This window comes from Acanthochromis polyacanthus, chromosome 9 (genome assembly GCF_021347895.1).
Source record: "Acanthochromis polyacanthus isolate Apoly-LR-REF ecotype Palm Island chromosome 9, KAUST_Apoly_ChrSc, whole genome shotgun sequence".
Lineage (NCBI taxonomy): Eukaryota > Metazoa > Chordata > Actinopteri > Pomacentridae > Acanthochromis > Acanthochromis polyacanthus.
The window spans coordinates 33748054-33768348 of NC_067121.1; the positions used below are offsets into that span (position 1 = coordinate 33748054).

General features: G+C 38.6%; 2 protein-coding genes across 4 annotated transcripts in view; both read right to left on the reverse strand.

The window, feature by feature from the left end:
• LOC110947774 (solute carrier family 22 member 13-like) overlaps positions 1–5614 on the reverse strand; it is a 46026-nt gene extending 40412 nt beyond the window's left edge. The window contains exons 1-3 of one of the 3 annotated variants that reach the window (XR_007944311.1): positions 5029–5614; positions 4844–4947; positions 2755–2923 (exon numbers count right to left, since the gene is read on the reverse strand). Coding sequence is in view for 2 of the 3 variants with exons in the window: in XM_051953507.1 (XP_051809467.1) it covers positions 4844–4947; positions 5029–5403 (479 nt within the window). In the remaining variant the exon portion in view is untranslated. The remainder of the gene's footprint in view (positions 1–2754; positions 2924–4843; positions 4948–5028) is intronic. The other 2 variants (XM_051953507.1, XM_051953506.1) reach the window with 2 other exon arrangements.
• Positions 5615–5694: 80 nt separating this feature from the next.
• LOC110969470 (solute carrier family 22 member 13-like) lies at positions 5695–18106 on the reverse strand. Its single transcript, XM_022219552.2, has 10 exons — positions 17731–18106; positions 17541–17644; positions 15939–16093; positions 13822–13990; positions 13618–13738; positions 13212–13306; positions 12899–13113; positions 12329–12437; positions 10322–10528; positions 5695–8690 (listed from the first exon to the last, which is right to left on the reverse strand). The coding sequence occupies exons 1-10, from the start codon at positions 18103–18105 to the stop codon at positions 8630–8632; spliced, it is 1611 nt and encodes a 536-aa protein (XP_022075244.1). The 5' UTR covers position 18106; the 3' UTR covers positions 5695–8629.
• Between the last annotated feature and the right edge of the window lie 2189 nt (positions 18107–20295).

Below are 20295 nucleotides of genomic sequence, written 5' to 3' on the forward strand. Positions count from 1 at the left end.
GGACTGAGATTGGTATGGCCCAGTGGTACATGGACAACATGTTCAGCAGTGGAGCCAGTATCGAGCCTGCTCTCCCTGCCATGGATCCTAAAGCTGTTGCTGATTGTCTGAAAAAAGGAGGCCATATAGGACATTATCTCTCTTATTAGTTATTAGTTACCAACAGACACCAGAATACAAACTGTGAACACCTACCTAACTGATGTCGGAAATAACTCCTGCATATAGACAGTACAAACAGAAGCTATAAATGTCATGCAGACACGTGATGCGACAACAAAACATGTAGAAGCAGTGGGATAACCTGAAGGGAAAACAAAAAGAAATTTAGATGTGGAAAAAAATTGAAATAGTTTTCCTGAACAAACCAAAAGGCTTACTTTCAGGAACTGCCAGGATCAGCATGGAACAGAGTCCTCCAATCAGAAGGACTGCTGTGAATAATATTTTTCTCCCCAAAATCTCCAACAGCCACATGGAGAGTAAAAGAACAGATACTTCAAAAACACCAAAAAGGAGCTGTGTCACAAATATGTTCAAGCCCAGGTTTGCCATGTTAAAATACAGGGAGAAGACGGAAAGGTTCAGTGAAAACCTTAAAAAGAGACAACCAGATAAGTCATTAGGAAGTCATGCATTTACACCAAAACTGGAAAACAATTGCTTCATGATTCCAGATTTATGATGAATCTGCAGCATCTGATTATTAGCAATATGATTAAGTGCAATGAAGATTTTACAAGTACTTGTACAAACCAAAAGGACGACAATGTTTGTTTTTAACTGGAAAGCACTTTAGTCACCTTGAGTGTTGTAAAGTACTCCATAAATAAATTTTGATTGATTGATTGATACAAATGATACATTATACCATTATACAATGTTTCCCATTCTTTCACACTTACCATGCCAGTGACACAACAAAGAAATATCTGGTCAATAGTTGTGATCCAAAAATCAATTTAATGCCGCCTTCATTCATAGAGTTGGTCACTTTTATCTGCGTCAGAAATTCTGGTTAATGTGTCATCCTCTTTAAAGTCCTGAGTAAATGTAAATGCAAAGAAACATTTAAAGAATAATGACAGCTATTTCTAGTCATTAGTTATGAAAACAGAAGTATTATTGTCAACAAATAGGCAGATTATAAGTAAATATAAAACATAAACAAATTGGAAATGAATAAATGTGCAATAAAATAAATGAATAGGTAAGCAGATGAAGTAATGTTCTGCCAAGATTGCCACTAACAATGAAACTTAATATCTAATTTCATATATAATATTTTATATTTAAAGGTGTTACTTTAAAAAACAACAATATACACTATCAGTGAAAAGTTTAGACACACCTTCTCTTTCAGTGTTTTTACTACATTCTACATTGTAGATACATACTGAAGAGATCAAAACTGTGAAGGAAGATGTATGGAATTATGTAGAAAAACAATTGTTAAATAGCTCACAATATGTTTAGATGCTTCAAAATAGCCATCCTTTGCATTGAAGAAAGCTTTGCAAACTATTTTCTCAATGCACTTAATGAGGCAGTCACCTGAAATGGTTTTCACTTCACAGGTGTGCCTTGTCAAGGCTCATTTGTGGAATTTCTTTCCTTCTTAATGGGATTGGGACCATCAGTTGTGTTGTACAGAAGTCAGGTTGGTACACAGTTGACAGCCCTATTTGGCAGCTGTTACAATCCATATTATGGCAAGAAACAATCAGATAAGAGATACAACAAATCCATCATTACTTGAAGGACTGACGGTTGGTCAGTCAGTCCAGAAAATTGCAAAAACTTTGAATGCATCCCCAAGTTTGCGTTCCCCCAAGCGCTACAATGAAAGTGGCTCACATGAGGACTCATTTTTCATTTCATTTCATTTATTATTTTATTTGAATGGGACAGTCCCAGGAGTCAACTTTGCTGCTGAGGATAAGTTCATCCGACACTTGATTAGTGGAAATCTGTGCTTTGGTCTGATGAGTGCAAATGTGAGATCACTGGTTCACCCGCCGTGTCTTTGTCTGACACAGTAAGGATGAGCGGATGGTCTCAACATGCATGGTTCTATGAAGCATGGAGGAGGAGGTGTGATGATGTGGGGGTACTTCGCTGATGACACTGTTGGGGATTTATTCAAAACTGAAGGAACACTGAACCAGCATGGCTACCAGAGCATCCTGTAGCGACATGCCATCCCAGTTTGCATTTAATTGGAACATCATTTCTTTTTCAACAGGACAATGACCCCAAACACACCTCCAGGCTGTGTAAGGACGAAATGACCAAAAAGGAGAGTGATGGAGTGCTGCTTCAGATGACCTGGCCTCCACAGTCACCTGACCTAAACCTAATTCAGATGGTTTGGGATGAGAGGGACCACAGAGCAAAGGGGCCAACAAGTGCTCAGCATCTCTGGGAACTCTTTCAAGACTGTTGGAAAACCATTTCATTTGACTACCTCATGAAGTTTAAATACTAGACATATGTCATAGACAATGTCCCTGAAAACTTGTCCCTAAAGTGCTGCAGTGGTTCAGTACCTCTTCCAGCAGAGAGTCCGGGATGGGGCGTTTGTTAATGGCTGCTGCTTTGATGATGAGCTTTTTAGCCTCTTCTGTCCTCCCTCTGTTTAACAACCACCTGGCTGACTCTGGAATGAACCTTAAAGACAATATGACACTTCCAGTTGTCTCTAATGTACAAAACGAAACAATAACAGGCAAAGACAAAGAACAGAATGCCTACCATATGTAAACAACAGTCAAGACAAGGGGAGTTGCTGAGATCAGTTGAGCCAGTCTCCACTTCCGGATGCCATAGATCAAACCAGCGAGGACGCACTGTCCGATTGCACCAAATAGCTGAGTCACACCTGATCCCCATGATCTTTTGGATGCCCCGAGCCATTCAGTGGCTGCAATAATCAAAATATGACACTTGTTATTTTTGTATTACGTTAATATGGCGACATAGAAAATGAGAAACAACCATTTGAAGAGTTAGGGTGATGGATAAGTTTCAATACTGAATACTTTAACTGCTGTAACTATTTATTTTACTTCCATGAGTCAGCATATATCATGTTAACTGTTGCTTAATATTCTCATTATTTGTCCATCGGCTCTTGTGTCTTTGCAGTCACAAAACCTCTGATGAGGTTTCTCACTCTGTCATAGACTAAAAAGATAAACGTTGCTATGGCAACGCCATCCACTGGTTTGTTGATAACTGTTTTGATGCCTGGACTTTGAAATTTGGCCGTCCACATCTTGGTCTTTTTAAATCAGACATTTAAGCGAGGGGTAAATCTGAGTAAGAACACATGCCCTTAAGGTCACGACCTGTCAGTTACAAGGAAGCCCTGCCTTAAAGCATACCCTGCTTTTTTGTTCATTTTACTCTAAATGGAGCCATGATTTCCTCAATGAAGACCATGCTACATTTAACCATATCTCAAACGAGTAATTACGACCATAAACTCATGAGGAAAATGTTTACTGAGGTAATAAATCAAGTCAGAAGCAGGTTTATGTCATGCTCGAGTTCCATACAATCGGACCGCTTTGCAACCAAAGAAGTCGCCCCCTGCTGGCAGTTAGAAAGAATGCAGATTTAAAGCACTTTCACATTCACTTCACTTTTGAGATCCGGAGGAGACGCTCATCTTTTAGATACAGTCTCTGAGTTCGATTAGCTTGTAAACTGTTTAAAAAACTCAATTTATGCATTTTTGCCCATTGAGGAAGAGTAACTGAAATGATTTATTTAAATAAAATATTAAAACAATATGAATACATACTCAGTACAACACAGTTGACTCGATATCCTCCAGCTCCAATTCCAACTAAGAACTGGGACACTAAATATAAATAGACATTGGGGCAGAATGCTGTTGTCACCATGAACACCAATATCATAACTGCTGGAATTTGAGTTGCTTGTTTGCGACCGAATCTGCAATAAAAAATAAATAAAACCCACAGATGATAACCACAATGATGAAGTGTAGATAAACTGGGTAAACCAAGAAGGAAAAAAAGAGACAGAAATAGCTTTAACCATGAGCTACATTGAAATGAAGGCCCAATTTCATCTATGCTGAGGATGTCTTGACTGAATATGCATGATATAGACAATACCAAACTAATTTAACACAACAGCCAGTTAAATAAAACTGCATTTTCAGATATGTGTGTTCATGGATGCATGCATGAAATATTTCAAGATTTTGGGAAACATCACACCACTGGGACCAGCATTGATCTGTGAAGTGTTTTTGCAAAGCTTCTGCAAACTTTCATTGCCATCATGTGTTTGACATTGACCTACAAACCATTTACATAACCAGTCAGGTTTATTGGGAAAGGATCAGTTGTAAAACAGTGATTATATTCTGTCCTGTGCAACAAACACATCAGAGGGACTGTTTTTATGATCACAATTAGTTGGTAGACATATGTTTTCCCTTTGCACAGTGTTGGGAAAATTGTCCCCCAGTCTTTAAGCTCAAATACTTCTGGCTGTATAGCTTCATGTTTACCATTCAGAAATGGCAACCAACCCTCAGGATTACAGCAAATACACATATTTGTTATATATGTCAGTTGAGTTAAAAAAAAACATATTCATATTGAGTTTAGACACAGTCAGCTGTGAGATAATGAATTCAAGCAGACATATCTTGGATTGCACCATATCTGTATTGCTCTCTGGCCTATAGCATGAATTGTTTTAAATTGCATATTGATTGAAATATTTAAAATCGAACACAGAAAAAATGTGTGTCTTTGAATCACAGACTGAAACACACAATTCTTGACTGAAACACACTTACGATTCAGCAGCAGGTCCAAAGATGAGGAAACCAACAACGATTCCAGCCATTCCCACTGTTTGTAACACTTGCAGCATGTTACCCCGACCACAGACCAGATCAAACTGTGAACATTTTAAACAGAAAAGAATGCTCAATTGAAGGTTATAATTAACTGAGAAAAATGTCAGTTTGTCAGCACTTACATCAGTGACTATGGTGGTGTCATACAGCATGTTTCCATACACCCATCCATTCACACACCCGCTGGTCTCATTGAGTCCATTCTCCCTGATGTCATCGATGTCCCAGTCCACAGGGACGAACATCCGACACCTGCTGAAGCTCCCGTCCTCCTCCCGAGGCAGAGTCAGGTTCAGCTGCTCCTCTGTGGTCAGATTAGGACCAGCACTGAGGATCCAGTCTGTGTTACAGTGTCGCTCTGGATCGGACTCGACAAAAATGAAACTTGCAACTGCAAAAGACTGAATTATGTTTGGAAAGCAAAGTGCAATCAGATTTATCTTCTGGAATAATCCAAATTCTCCAATGTTCCTGAGAATCTCTCCAAAGTCTACCATCTTGATGTTGGTTACCTGATTAATGTCTGTTTCATAAGACTGTTAGACAGGTTTTGACAATATTCAGGCAATAAAAGTTAATCAGTTTCCAGAGGCTCATTCTTAGTTGTGATTGCCAAACCCAGGCCTGACCTATCTGCTTTTAATTCAACCACAGAATGTTATCTAAATGACATCCTCCAGTACATCTAATTGTATCTCTATATCTCTCCAAAAGTCTCTTCATGGAGTTGTCAAAATCATTGCATAGATACTCATCATCTAAAGATCTAAATGTGTTGCTTAGTACAAACTAATTATCCCCACAAACTGCAAAGCTGGAGTTGCAGAAGCTCTGTGTTTTAAAGAATTTGAGAGCCTGACAACAATCTTTGGGAAAAACACTAAGCTATGCTATAAAAGAGATAAGTGCTTTGAAAGCACTTGAAAGCATTGAAGTGCTGTCCCTGTGCAGTCCATTTCTGAGTTTTGGTGTCTCCAAAAGCTTTCAGTCGACACTGGAAAGTCGAAGCTGGCATGACTTTAATCACAGCTTGGTGCTTCAATTTTATGAAAAAAGTAATTCATTCAGTCAATTAAATCATTAATCATTATAGCCAAGCAGTTGTGTTCTTCCATCATTCAGTAAAGTTGCAGTTTATATCCATGTCTGTACAGATTCATACAATATATGAAGTGAGGACTTTGAAGAAATTTATTAAAAGAATTATAATGTATTTTTTGGATGGATTTGAAGTCATCAGGATCCTCGCACACATATTTTGAGTTTGTTGATTGAATAAAGTTTGATTTGTGATATAAGGCTGTCAAAATATAATGACATCAATGTGCGTGATCATGTTTCATGGTTTACTCATTAACTACCTGTACTGGTATGCAATCCCTGGCAAAACAAAATGAAGAGCAGACATAAAAGAGGAGGCTGACAGTCTGTCACGGTGGTGTCAGAACAACCTGCAGCTGAATGTCAGCAAAACCAAGGAGCTGATGGTGGACTTTGGAGAAGCTAGCAGAGGAATTACTCTCCACTGAGGATGAACAGATCACTTGTAGAAATTGTGTGCAGCATCAAGTATCTGGCAGTGCACATCTCTGAGGATCTGTCACAGACAAAACACATACACACTGCATCACCTCAGACAGTCTGATGAAATTCAGAGTATCTCTGAAGGAGCGACATTTTACCCTGGAACGGTGGAGAACACTTTAACTGGAAACATCGTCCAGTGGTACAAGAACAGCACCGCTCGCAACCAGAAGACCCTGCAGAAGGAGGTCAGCAGCACTCCCCAGCCTCGAGGACATGGATTATGAAGCAAGAGATACTTCATAAAGTTATTTGACTTTTATTGAGTCATCTGGCTCCATAAAAGTCCCTTGGCACATACAGGTGTTGTTGAAGTGTAATCTAAGTCGCAAATCATGAGCCAGAGTCTCACACTTGACCGTGTTCAGATGTTAAAGATCTTCAACAAAAAAGCACCAAGAGAAGTCAGCATTCAGAGGCAGCAGGATTTATTGCTGCTAAAAATCCAGAAGTGTTTTTAGCAGTGATTAACACCCCAAGAAAAACCTGAGCTCTGAGCTGTGCAACGTCTTTTATGCTGCGAGACTTGGTCATGTTTTCCACGACTAGGTCACGGTTGTGTACTTTCTCTATCCTGTGTTGTGGGGACAATCAAGGGTGGAGCATCTTCCACCTCCTGATTTGCCACCAAATCCGCTGTTTATTTGCAGGAGCTGGTAAACACTCTCTCACAGTCGCACACATGGTAACCTCCAGGGACTGCAGATGGAAAATAGCAATAGCTAAATCTGGTACAAAGCATCTCTTCTTTTCAAGAATAATGCATTTGTACATGGTCCCTGACAAATAAACTAATAAACTAAACATAATGCATGGAGACCGGACAGAGCGGACTGAGACCGCCCATATTAATATGAGAAAATGAATGGAACATGCACCTGATAAAACACACAGGCATTTCTCTCCCATAGTCACACATGGGGTAACCTCAAGATAATGCTAAAAACACAAAAGAAAATATTCAGCACGGAGGTTAAACTTAATTAGCATTTTTCTAGCATTGCTTATACTGGTCAACTTACCACGGAGACCAGACATAGCAGACCGCCATGTGGGGACGCACACTCCAAGTCTGCAGGGACCCGGAAGAGTGTGCACATGCAATATCCGGTCACCGTGGGAACCAGATATGTAACATGTGATAAGTGATGGCAAGTGGAATCATTAACTCTGCTTCACCTACAGGGTGTATGAGGGGAGTGACAGTTCTGACACCATGATACTTTTCTAAATCTATTGGTCAGATCATGATGTCAGGTTGTCATATTTTACTCCAAGATCTCACTTTACAGAGGACATTAGGTTATCATTAGGTCATCTTTTACAGAGAACATGCTCGGACATGTTCACATTTTGTCCTATTATTTTGAGACATATTTCATGCATATTATATAGTGATGTGCAACACTGCAAGATTTGGTATCAATCTGATACCAAGTAAATACAGGACCAGTATCGCCAATATTAATACTGATACCGATACTTCAGACTAATTTTTTCAGTCGTCACACTGGTGTGACAGAGGTGAAACACCTCACTAGCTGAACATTTGCTTATCAACAGACCCTATATTTACCGATGTCCCCTAAACGCCTCACAGTCCAGACTGATGCTGCTTAGCGGCTGCAGTGCTCAGACAGGTGTGTGAGCAAAAATTACATTGAAAAGAATCAGACAAAGTGTTCTCATTTCAGATTAGTCCTAGATGAAAGCGAGTGATTTTATCCATGTGTTGTTTTCTGTCAGCGAACAAAACAGTGCATGTAAGTGCACTATGTTTGTGCATTTTTACATTTTAAATGCCACAGTCAGTCATTTTCGTATAGGTGCTAGAAGTGAAGCAACAGCGGTAATAAAAATTAATGTTTCACTCAAACATTGATTATCTTGTTTGAGCATCAGTCTGGTTTGGATTTGGAGTTGATTACCTGGAAAGTGGCAACACAAAAACAAACTGAGTGTCCACAACTGAAAGCACCACAGCAAGGTTCACGGCAATGATTCGAGGAGAGTCTGATCTTTGGGGAGTAAAAGTGGAAATTTGAGCGCTTCAGAGGATTCAGTGGAGTCATCAAAGCAAAGAAAACCAAAAATATCAGCACTTTTCACAAAAATAGAGTGGAGACAGTTGCTTCAGTGTTACAGACGGGTTGACTTGGTTCCTGAAGATTTACTTGGCTTCTTCAGGGTAGTTTTACTTCTGTGGGAAAAAGGGAACAGAGAGATGTTCATGTTAGTACAGATGGAAAGAACCAGTGAATGTGTGCATTTTATTCAGATGTTTCTGTTTTTCGCCGTCGCAATAAAGCTTGCTGAAACTAGGCTGACGGGCATTTTTTTTGTTAGTTTCATCTCAAAAAAAATTTGGTATATCAAACTAAAACTTCACAAATGTCTTTATAAATATTGAATTTTTATGCTAGAAACATTTCAGGCAATTCAGAGATGGTCGAGTTTAAACTGTTGTAAAAACTGTACAGTTTCAGATGGAATTACTTCCTGAAGACATCTCTAGCTCCTGCTGCCTCAGTAAAGCACTCTGTGCATCAAGGCTAACAGCTGTTTCACCTGCTGCCCTCCAGTGGGCGCTACAGGATCATTAACACTAACAGTTTGTTTCTCAGGTCCATTTGTGCACTGAATTTAACCAAGCGGGGAATGTCTTCTTACATGTAGTAATTTCTTAAAAAGAAGAAATTTTCATTCAAACTTTTAGGTAATTAGAAGGTCTATTTTCACCATGGTCCTTGATGAAGTCTCAAACTTGAAATTAGCTACTTTTTGTTAGCTAACAACAAGAAAATTTCATTCAAATTTGTTCAAAAATCACATTTATTTCTAGAGCAGTAACTCTAGCGCAAAAAGTAACATTCCTACAAAATGACACTACCTCTTTTGTCTGATGTTAACATTTATTCTATGATTAATCTGTTTAGTTATTGGGTTTGTTTTGAGGTTTCTTTTTGCATACATGCCACTTAATGCACAAATTCGGAGTAGTTCTCCTAATTTCACGGCATTCTGCAAAATAAAATGACAATAAAGAATTGATATTCACTTTCACTTTTCCCTTCTCAACAAGCTTTCTGGCTTTAATGAGCTCCTCATTTGCTTTGACCACTCTGAGTATTTCGGTAGTTATAATAAAAAAGAATATGACTGAATGAGAAAAACCTAATAGACTGAGGTATCTGGTCCATTTGAGGTTGTTCCATTGGAGAATATGTAGTTTTTGTAAAACAGTAATAGGCCTATGTAATGTAACCTGTCACAGTAAAGCTTCAGAAGTTGTTTTATTGCACACTTTACAACTAAGTACTAATTTATAGACCAGACTGGGTCAAAGCTTTGAAGTTATCTACTTATACTACTGTTCACGTACACATGAACTTTTTAAGGTTAGCTGAGGTCATGAGGGACCACACTTTTACACAAAACAAACATCTTCTATTCTGTCCACGCTAACTGTGCTAAATTCAGTTTTCAATTTTTGTGGAATTTCATGTTTTCCACAAAAACTCTTGCTTTTATTCATGTGCTAACATAATTGCACAAGGGTTTCCCAATCATCAATTTGCCTTTCAACACCATTAGCTAACACAACGTAGCATTAGAACACAGGAGTGATGGCTGCTGGAAATGTTCCTCTGTATCTCTATGTAGATATTCCATTAGAAATCAGCCATTTCCAGCTAGAATAGTCATTTACCACATTAACAATGTCTAGACTGGATTTCTGATACCTTTAATGTTATCTTCATTGAAAAAATGCTTTTCTTTCAACAATAAGGTCACTTCTAAGTGACCCTAAACTTTTGAACGGTAGAGTACCTGTTGCTCTCGGCCTCGTCAGTTGAATCCGGAAGCTCTTTTCTTCTGGTCTCAGGGAGCACGATGCCGAGAGCTCCACTGACCAGAGTCAGGGTGCTGTAGATGATGATAGGAATGACCCAGTGGTACATGGCCAACATGTTGAGCAGCGGAGCCAGCAGCCCACCAGCTCGGCTGGCAATGGAGCCCAAACCAGAGGCTGTTTGCCTGAAACAGAAACATACAACAGAGGCTTTCCTAATTGTCTTAGCAAATATGTAGCAGAGTCTGGTTAAATGACTAAACCCAATTCATCGTAATAAGTAATGTACTAATAGTGAAATGGTGATCGTTTTGCCTTGGATCACTGTGTTTCTTTTTTATGCCTTTGGATACAGATGCTTAACCTGTCTGAATATTTGGCCCCTTACACACTTTGGTTTTGTCGATACTGACATGTTTAACTTGTGAATGTTGTTAAAACTAGCAACCAGGTTGAACACATGAACAAGAATATGGCACTTCATCCTTAACTCAGTAAACATAAATCACACCCCCAGCTAAAGTGTTGGTGCATGTTTGAGATATCATAACCAATCAGAAACAAGTAAGAAGCTATTTAACTAGTTCTAAAACTGCTTTGTTACAACCTTGGTCCATTACTATTATTCTGTGTTCTACTCTTCTATATTTGGTTTGGCATGCGAAATAAATTTAACGTTCTACTCCTGTCTTAGAGCATCCTTTACACAACAATAACAACAAAAGGAAAACTTCATAAAATAGAGAACAATGAAGAGAGGAAAATAGTTATAAAATCAGGAAGAAAATATGGCATTTTCTTTAATGTCCAGTAGAGGACAGCAGAGGACACATTCAGGATCTCCCTTCAGTTAAAAGCAATTCACTATTTGGAATATCAATGAGTGTTTTAATGAATGGGAACTTCACTTTAAGTCAGAAATAATGGTATTAATATCAATTTTCTCTTTTAACTGTAATACATGTAAGACATAAGTGAAACTAATATATTGGTTGTACACTGACAGTCATTAAAAACTTTGAGACCATATCTTTCAACATAATTTTTATTTTGAAGCCCGAAACTGGATTTTCTTCATATGAATCATTTGTTTAGCATATTGGCATACAGAAACAAAAATCTAAAGTTTCAAGAATGATCTCAAAATAAAGAATTTCACAAAAGAAAACGACACCTGCCAAACACAAAGTCACAACAGTCAATACCGAGTATGGCCTCCGTTTGCTTTGATGCAGGCAGCAATCCATCGGCGCATGCTTTGGACCAGGCTTCTGATTGTGGGTTGGGAACAGCCCATACGCCTGGCTACATCACTGTAGCTCAAAGCGACCTCCACCATACCCAGTGCCCGGAGACATTGTTCATGTGATAGACGCGGCATGATGCTGTTCACTGGACTAACAATGGTGGCCTTTTTTGGGCCTTTATATAGGCCTTCAAAACCCATTCTCAAATTGTGCAGATACTGAGTATTGCTTGGTGTGTATTTGGTTCACTTTTGCAAAGTGACCAACCCATGTGCAATGAATCATGACAAAATGACAACTCATCATTATCTCAACTACCAGGGCACGAGATCATCAGTAAATCCACAATGAATAATTACAACCCCCCTACAAGTAGAATTCTGCGTACATTTCTACCTCAAAGTTTCTATTGACTGTCAGTATACATATTTTGTCTTCTTTCTCTTTCTCGTATAAAATAGTTAGAAAAAATTATTTCTTAGAAATCTTTTTTGTTTTCATTTTACAGGCCTTACTGCAATTATAGACTAGATGAAATGGAAAAATATGAAGTATATGTGTGCTGTTATGTTTGTGACATATTTAGATGTGGTATTTGACATTTGTTATTATTATATGATTGGGTTTCAAAAACAGAAACAAGTATATGACTATATTTTAATCAAAAAATGAAAAAAACAAAAACAGCAGCTGTGAATTTCATCCTTCCTTACAGTGAATTGCAAAGACTCCGCTTACCGGAATGATGTTGGAAACAGCTCCTGAACATAAACGTTGCATATGGACGCTGCCCAGTTGGTGAAAAAACGCCCTGCAGTTGCTAATATGGTGACAGCAACAGCATTACCTGAATACAGAATAACAGCATGACAGAAAAATGAAAAAACTCACAGACCACAGAATAAAAATCTATGGAGGGCCTTTGATGTTCCAAAAAATTCAGTTACTTTACAAAAAGCTAATTTTTCTCAGTCTTGATGCTTCTTAATTTGTGTACAAATCAGTAAAAACACCACAAATAGCTATGAAGAGAAACTGTCCAACACTGTTATCCATATTTAAATTATCAATGCACCTCATGGCTTTGGGTTTGGCAGTGTTCATACAAACTAGCCTTTCAAGCAATTGAACCAAAGTGATTATGGGGATGTCTTAGCATTCGGCAGCAATCTTGGTAATGCTCCTGGGCAGTTATTTCGAACTGACAAGACGATGTTTCTCTTTAAATTAATGGGGAAAAAACCATAACTGACATTTCAATGATCACAAATCACATGTGATTTTTGCAATGCATCTGAAGAGTTTTACCTTGAGGAACAGCTAAGAGTAAGATGCACATTAATCCTCCCATCAGAATCGTCGACATGAATGACACCTTTCTCCCCAGTACTTCCAACAGCCAAATGCTCATAATATGAGCCGGTAGTTCACTCAGGCCAAACATGGCCTGCGTCATGAAGACGTCCAGTCCGAGCTTCCCCACGTTGAATGAAAGGCAGTAGTAGGTAACATTCAGGGAGAACCTGGAAAAACAAGGAACAGTCACGCAAACACACAACAAATAGTAGAATTTCATATTCCGTTAGCATCGCATCATTTTGTATTATAGAAGGTAACTTACCATGCAAAAATTACGGTAAAGAAATACTTCCTAAGCAGAGGTGATTGGATAAGAATTATCACGCCTCCCTTTGTCTTAGTTTCTTTGACAACAATCTGTAATGTACAGGAGTGGACACAACATCATGCTAACATTTGCTTATGTTAGCAAATCATGTAATCCAACAGCCTTCTAAAGGTAAACTTAAATCCTTGAACTAAAGTACAGTTCAACTGATTGTAGCCCAGTTTATTACAACCCAGTACAACTTCCATGTCTGTAGGCTACATTTCGACACTGCAGTCACTTCCTTTTAAAATAGTTATTTATTGCTAATATTCATCATATGTTTAGTGTTATCACGATCTGTAATTATTCTTTCAAGTCTTGTTACGAAGACAAAAAAACCCCATGTTTCATGTGGTACCTTTTCCAGCACAAGTTCGGGAACAGTGCGCTTGTTGATGTTTGCCACTTTGGTAATCAGCTGGTTAGCCTCGTCAGTCCTTCCTCTGTTCAACAACCACCTGGCCGACTCTGGAATAAACCTGTCCAAAATGCCCACATGTCTCAATAATCTGTGATTTTTCTGTAAATCAGGACAGAAGTGATGGAAAGTGTTGATACACACCATATGTAGATTGCGACCACTGCTAGCAAAGATGCTGTGACAAACTGGGCAAGTCTCCAGTCTCTGACGAGGTAGATCACACCGGCAAGGACCGTCTGTCCGACTGCCGCGAATAACTGAGGCAGACATGCTCCCCATGATCGTTTGGACACCCCGATCCATTCAGTGGCTAAAAACGGGGATTCAACAGTTAGTTTTCAGTTCAGTAACATCTCTGCTGCTAGTCAAGAGTCATAGAGACTTTAAACTGTCAAAACTGAATGAATATAGAAACATACTAGCTTTAAACTTTTCCTTCACTTGGAGAAAAACGTTTTTAAACCCCAAACCGTTGATAAAATTGTTATCAATGTTTTTTTTAGGTAATTAGAAGGTCTATTTTTACCATGGTCCTTAATGAAACACAAGACATAAAGTTAGCTAGTTTATATTAGCTAACAACAGCTTTCTTTGGATTGTCCACTCCATCCACTAAAGAAAGTTTGCTTCACAGGAAGCTCTTTCAGGCCAGTTCATGCTTTCCACCTCCATGTGTCCTGACGTAAATTTCAACATCCACACATGTCTGAGGATGTGCAGGAACCCATGTGTGGACAGTTGTTTGGTGCGTCAAATTTGCATTAGCATGGATTGTCCAAACTGAAAGTGCAGTAACTCAACAGGCGTTAACAGGAAAAAAATGATTGTTACGAGAAGAGACTGCAAGAGGAGATTTTCTGTCATCCACTCATTTAAAGTTCATCATTAAGAGTAGTAATCTGAACTAACTGCTGTTCAACTTTAGAGGTGTTTTTATGCCTCAACGCAGTGGGTGGTTCTAAATTCTCCAGAAATCCTGTGCCATGTCTGTCTACTGTTCTCGACACACTGCAGAAACAATTACGTTAGCTCAGAGCTACAACCTGGCATAGAACAGGCTGCTGTATCCTGTAAAAAGTCACAGAAATGTCCATGGAGGCCTGGTGTGAATTTCTGCATTCGACTTCATATCAAACCTCCCTATTGTAGAATAAATACCGTCTACTGTCTGCTAGCTAACTCCACATCTGCCAGCACACATGAGGAGAAAGGCCACTTGGATGGAACACTGATACACAATGATATGCTGGTTAGTTGTAATTTTCTCTGGAGTGTGAATAAATGCCAGAATATCTATATTACATTTCAGGCCATGGACTACACAATGTTGCTATATTGGGTCCATTCACTGGGCATCTTAGCTAGCAGCTTACATTATGCTATAGTATAAAGGGAATAAAATTTGCAGTTGAGTATTTGAACAACCTAACCAATGGTTCAAGATATAGTTAGCTTCACATCGGCAGACCAGTCTCCACAGTGCAGATAGTACTGGAGAATGGTGAGACTGCACCTCATTATCATTCTACTTATATGGGGGCAAAATACTCTGGCTTGTCTGTTTTTAAAGAAATGTAAAGACAGTCACAGTCATTCCTGGCTATTCTGGTGAAACACTTTACGCAGGAAGACAAGCACTGTCTAAAAAAAAAGGGTAATTCCTTTCAAGAAACAAACAGAGCTGCATTACTGTGCAATCAAAATCTTCGGCAAAGCTTGGCATTCTCAGGTTCTAGGTTGGTTCCTGTATTCAAGGGGATTTTGAAAATGCTAACACGCAGACAACAGGAGGAGAAATAAAAGCCTGAGATGGCAGAATTATACCCAAAGTCTACATTCTGTGAGTCAGACTATATACGAGTCGACAGAGGGCAAGTGATGTTCGAAATAGAGCACTAGTTAGTTGCTAATGCATTTTATTTGGCTAAAATGCTTTAATTGTTTGAGTTTTCAGCCATGCATCAATCCAAGAAATGCATCCACGATTAAAATGATCATAACTTGCAAAATTTCTGCTTCCACAAAAAGCTGAGCCTCTATGATTTTATAATTTTTTGGAAGTCTGATATGACAGACGGCAACCTCTTTCTGTTATGTTGGACTTATCTGATATCAGTTTTTGGGGTTCAATCAAGAATGTCAGTGTTGTAAGTGTAAAAGTTTGTTATTAGGTAATTATTTATCTACCATTGTGGTCATATGGGGATAAAGATGATAGCTTGGGAGTTTTATTAAAGGAAGGTAGTGAAGTATTATACCCAGTATAATGCCGTTCATTCGAAATCCCCCATAGCCAATTCCTGCCATGAACTGGGAAGCCAAATATAAGTAGAAGTTGGGGCATAGTCCAGTTGTTACACAAAATACGACCATCAGAACGACTGGGATCTGAGTCGCTCGTTTACGACCAAACCTGGAACAGATGAGACAGCTCAAGTCAGTTACACCACGAGACAAACACACTGCTATCATGACTTTATAACACACTACAGCTTTTCTTAAACAGACAGTAAAAAATAATGATGTTGTATACAGCAACTTTACTACTTTACTCTCCAAGATGATAAACTTTCAACACATTTACTCACACATTAAAATTTGAGGCCATGTTCGAGCAACGATGTTTCAGAAATTGTTCAAGAGAAAAGACTGAATTTTTTCACTATTTTATCCCATCACTGATGTCGAACTTGCAATATTTGACAAGTAGATCAAATGCAGGAGTCAATTGGTGATATTTTCTGAACCATATATGGTTGCATGTCACAGTAGAAAATATTACATAGTATTATAATAGAAAGCAAAACTTAGAATATTTGCAAATAAGAAGTACTTGGCCAGAGTCCAGCTGTGACTTTGGTCTTGAAGGCCAAGTTCATTCTCAATGGAACACAGCTGACAACACATTTTGATCCTATAAAACAGTTTCCACAACAAACATGAGAATAAATTTACCACCATAGTCTTGCTTACATAAATACATCAGAGTCCCATTTCCCATTAAAGGAATCCCACTGTCCCAGCAGATCTATGTATTTGCCCATGGTTATATTATGCTGATGTCATTCTAATGTAGTACTAATTCCCAAAGAAATTACACAAAACTATATAACATTTATCCTCCAAACAAAGATTTAGTGCCTACCCTGTGGAGTCTGTAAATTAATTATATTTTGTAAATCATTTTGAAACTCCAGAAGTCTATTGTACTTGGATCAGCCCATCTGGCAGTACTTTTACAACTGCCATACCTGCTCAGTCAGTTACCAAAGTTCATTGAAATTAATTTAGTTAACTATTGTTTCCTCAGGTGAATCAGGAAGCTCTTTTTTCCTGGTCTCAGGAAGCAGACAGCTGAAAACTCCGCTGAACACTGTCAGGATGCCAAAGACAACGGTGGGTATTGACCAGTGGTAGACGGCCAACATGTTGAGCGGCGGAGACAGCAGCCCTGCCACTCTATAAGCTATGGCGGCCAGGCCAACAGCTGTTTGCCTAAAAGAGACCAATTGAGTTTCATACTAAATATAAGTATTCTGTTTGTTTTGTTTTGTGTTACTGCATTATTCAACTACAAATGGTTCAGAAAATTTCACTAGTTGACATTTTTTTGTATGTGTGTGCTCAAAGATTGAACTTTCCACGACAGCTTCAGTTGTTTTCATATTTCAAAAGACCTATAATCAGACATTATTTGATCTATTTGCCCAATTTGTAGATTCTGAATGCACAACGTCTTCATAAATTCCATATTTTAAAATTCAGGTAAATCAGAGATGAACAAAAATCGATGATTTAAAGTGTAGTGAGTCAACACAGAATGAACAACACATATTCTGTGTTATTACTGGTACACTTACGATTCAGCAAATGGTCCAAATAAGAGACATCCAACAAGGATACCAGCCATGAACAATGTTTGCGCCACTTCCAGAAAATTTGCCCGCTCACAAACTAGATCAAACTGTGGAACAAATAATCAAAACTGTTATTAAAAGTGACATAATTTAATATTACTGGCATCACAATTGACCAAAAAGACAGACTTACATCAGTGACTATGGTGGCTTTATATATCATGTTTCCATACACCCATCCATTCACACACCCGCTGGTCTCATTGAGTCCATTTTCCCTGATGTCATCGATGTCCCAGTCCACAGGGACGAACATCCGACACTTGCTGAAACTCCCATCCTCCTCCCGAGGCAGAGTCAGGTTCAGCTGCTCCTCCGTGGTCAGATTAGGACCGGCACTGAGGATCCAGTCTGTGTTACACCGTCGCTCCGGATCGGACTCGACAAAAAGCACGCTGGCAAAATGAAAAGGGAGAATAAAATTTGGGAAGCTCAGAGCAAACAGGGTGATCTTCTGAAATAATCCAAAATCTCCGATACTACGGAGAACCTCTCCAAAATCAGCCATGTTCGGGGCACTGACTTCCACTTTGGAGATGCTGCCAGAGGATGACCTTTAAACAATATGTCCATTAATGTTTAAACCCAACACTGTGTGTTTCAGGAAGGATTAGACAGCGCTTAAATTGATATGTCTTGTTGTTAGAAGGAGCTGCTTTAATGGTGATTTAACCAGATGTGTTATTTTTTAGCTTTCACAGTGTAATATCTGTAGAACATCTTCATGCTTTGGCCTGAGTTAACTCATGTCAGCATGTGTTGATCAGCAACCTTCAAACTTGCAAAATATTATATAATAATTATAATATTTTTTTTAAATAATTTAACACTAAAGCAAACCTTGAATAGCAAGTGAGGATATTTTTTCGCTGACCCTTTGCAGACAGTGTATCACATATCTTTGCTTATCTTCTGTTGATGTTTCACTAACTTTTACAATATACCGACTTATGAAATCTTTCCCTTGGAATTGTTACGTGAGATTCAAACGTGTTACATAACTTTAAGTCATCGTGACTACAGAGAAGCATTTATTCAGCAAACTGCAGCTTGCAAAGCTGTGGTTCCCAGCCTTTTCTATCAGATTTACTGCCACAGGCCTGTCAGACACTCAACCACCTCCAGGGACGTGAACAAGACCCAGTGGAAGTTGCCCAAGCAACACATTATTTGAGGTTTTTGGCTGGCTTGTCTGTCTGCAAGAAAAGATGCCTCATTTTTGCTGTTCTGACTGCATAAATATGTGAAATAAAATTGCCAAATAACCCAAACTGTTATTACTTTTTTTTTTTTTTTACATACTTCACCTAAAAAGAGTTCAAACTTTCCTACTCAGCTAAATGAATGGAAAGTCGGCCTATTTTCTGAGAAGAATTGTTTAAAGTTGAAGGTAGGCTATTAAGTGAGTAAAAACTAATATTTCAATCATTTATAAATGCTCAGAATATGACATCTGTGCGCAGTATTGTGAAATAGTTTCATTTTTAACATAATAAACACACAAACATAAAAGAAAGAGCTTTTCTAAAGGTGATCAAGTGCAACACTTCTGAAAGCTCTTGAGAAATATGGGATGGAAGACCAGAAAATATGTTGCAGCTGTAACTGTATACTAGATGTAACCAACTCCAGTCTAATTCTTTGACTTCACCAGGAGTTGCTGAGTCAGACACTGTCAGTAGCAGGTTCATGAAATTTCAGCTGCTACCCTAAGTCGGGTTAATGATTTTTTTCTGCAGTGAGAGATGAAAGTTGACGTTCAGGATTGAGAGGACTGGAACTGTTGAACCGGAAAAACTAAACAGAATAACACACACATGGACACTCACATATATCAAAAGCAGAAGTTCTATAATGACCAAGCAGCTTTGAATCTATAATGTCTTCTCCACTTATCATTACACTTGTAACAGAGTTTCTCTATTCTCTGCTTTTTTAATAAAAATTGCAAAAATGCCAGGAATCTTTATCATCCACCTTAATTCATTTGGTTCAATGTCTTATAAAGGCAACTTTTTTTGTTCCACAATCTTGTAACTTGACTCCATCTATTTTTGTTTTGTTTTGTTCAGCTTTATGACAGCATTGACTTATTTCCTGACTCAAGCTGAACTTTTTCTCCCCAGTTCTTGAATATAGTATGAGAACCACTTCTCTCTAGCAATGCTGAGATCCAGAAGGATGATATATGTGGAGAACTGTTGTCACAACCTGGCTCAAAGGAAGGACAAAAGATGGAGATGATTCATGGCAAATTAAAGTTAAATGCAATTTATTAACAAAACTGAGGTAAATGTGCAATCAGTTCATCAGTAATGTTTATAGTGAATGGATGTGTGATCATGTGTGTGAGAAAACAAAATAGCTTCACCAAACCATACCCCAGGAAACCCAAGAGAAAATGGAGGATGATCCCCATTGCCAGCTAAAACACCACTTACTGCCACTCAGGTAGAAGTCAACCCAGGTGTCAGCAATCATGGCCAATGAGCCACTCTCCCAGCTACTAGCAACCAGCTGAACAGGAACAGGTTCTGAGGCCTAGGAGCTGTCACACTGTGCACGTAACATACATAACCTACCATAGTACACAGAACATGAAGGTTATCTGGCAGTAAAGCGTTTCACAGCCTTTTATCAGCTGGGAAAGTGTTGCTGAAGGCCACCACTCTTTTGAAAACAAAAACATTTTCCAAGT

Coding starts and splice junctions, on each gene's coding strand:
- LOC110969470 (XM_022219552.2), bottom strand. CDS start 18,105: ATGGCTGATTTTGGAGAGGTTCTCCGTAGTATCGGAGATTTTGGATTA. Junction 13,991..15,938: donor AATGAACGGCATTATACTGG/GTATAATACTTC, acceptor CCCCGTTTTTAG/CCACTGAATGGATCGGGGTG. Junction 10,529..12,328: donor CTGTTTCCAACATCATTCCG/GTAAGCGGAGTC, acceptor TTTCTGTTTCAG/GCAAACAGCCTCTGGTTTGG.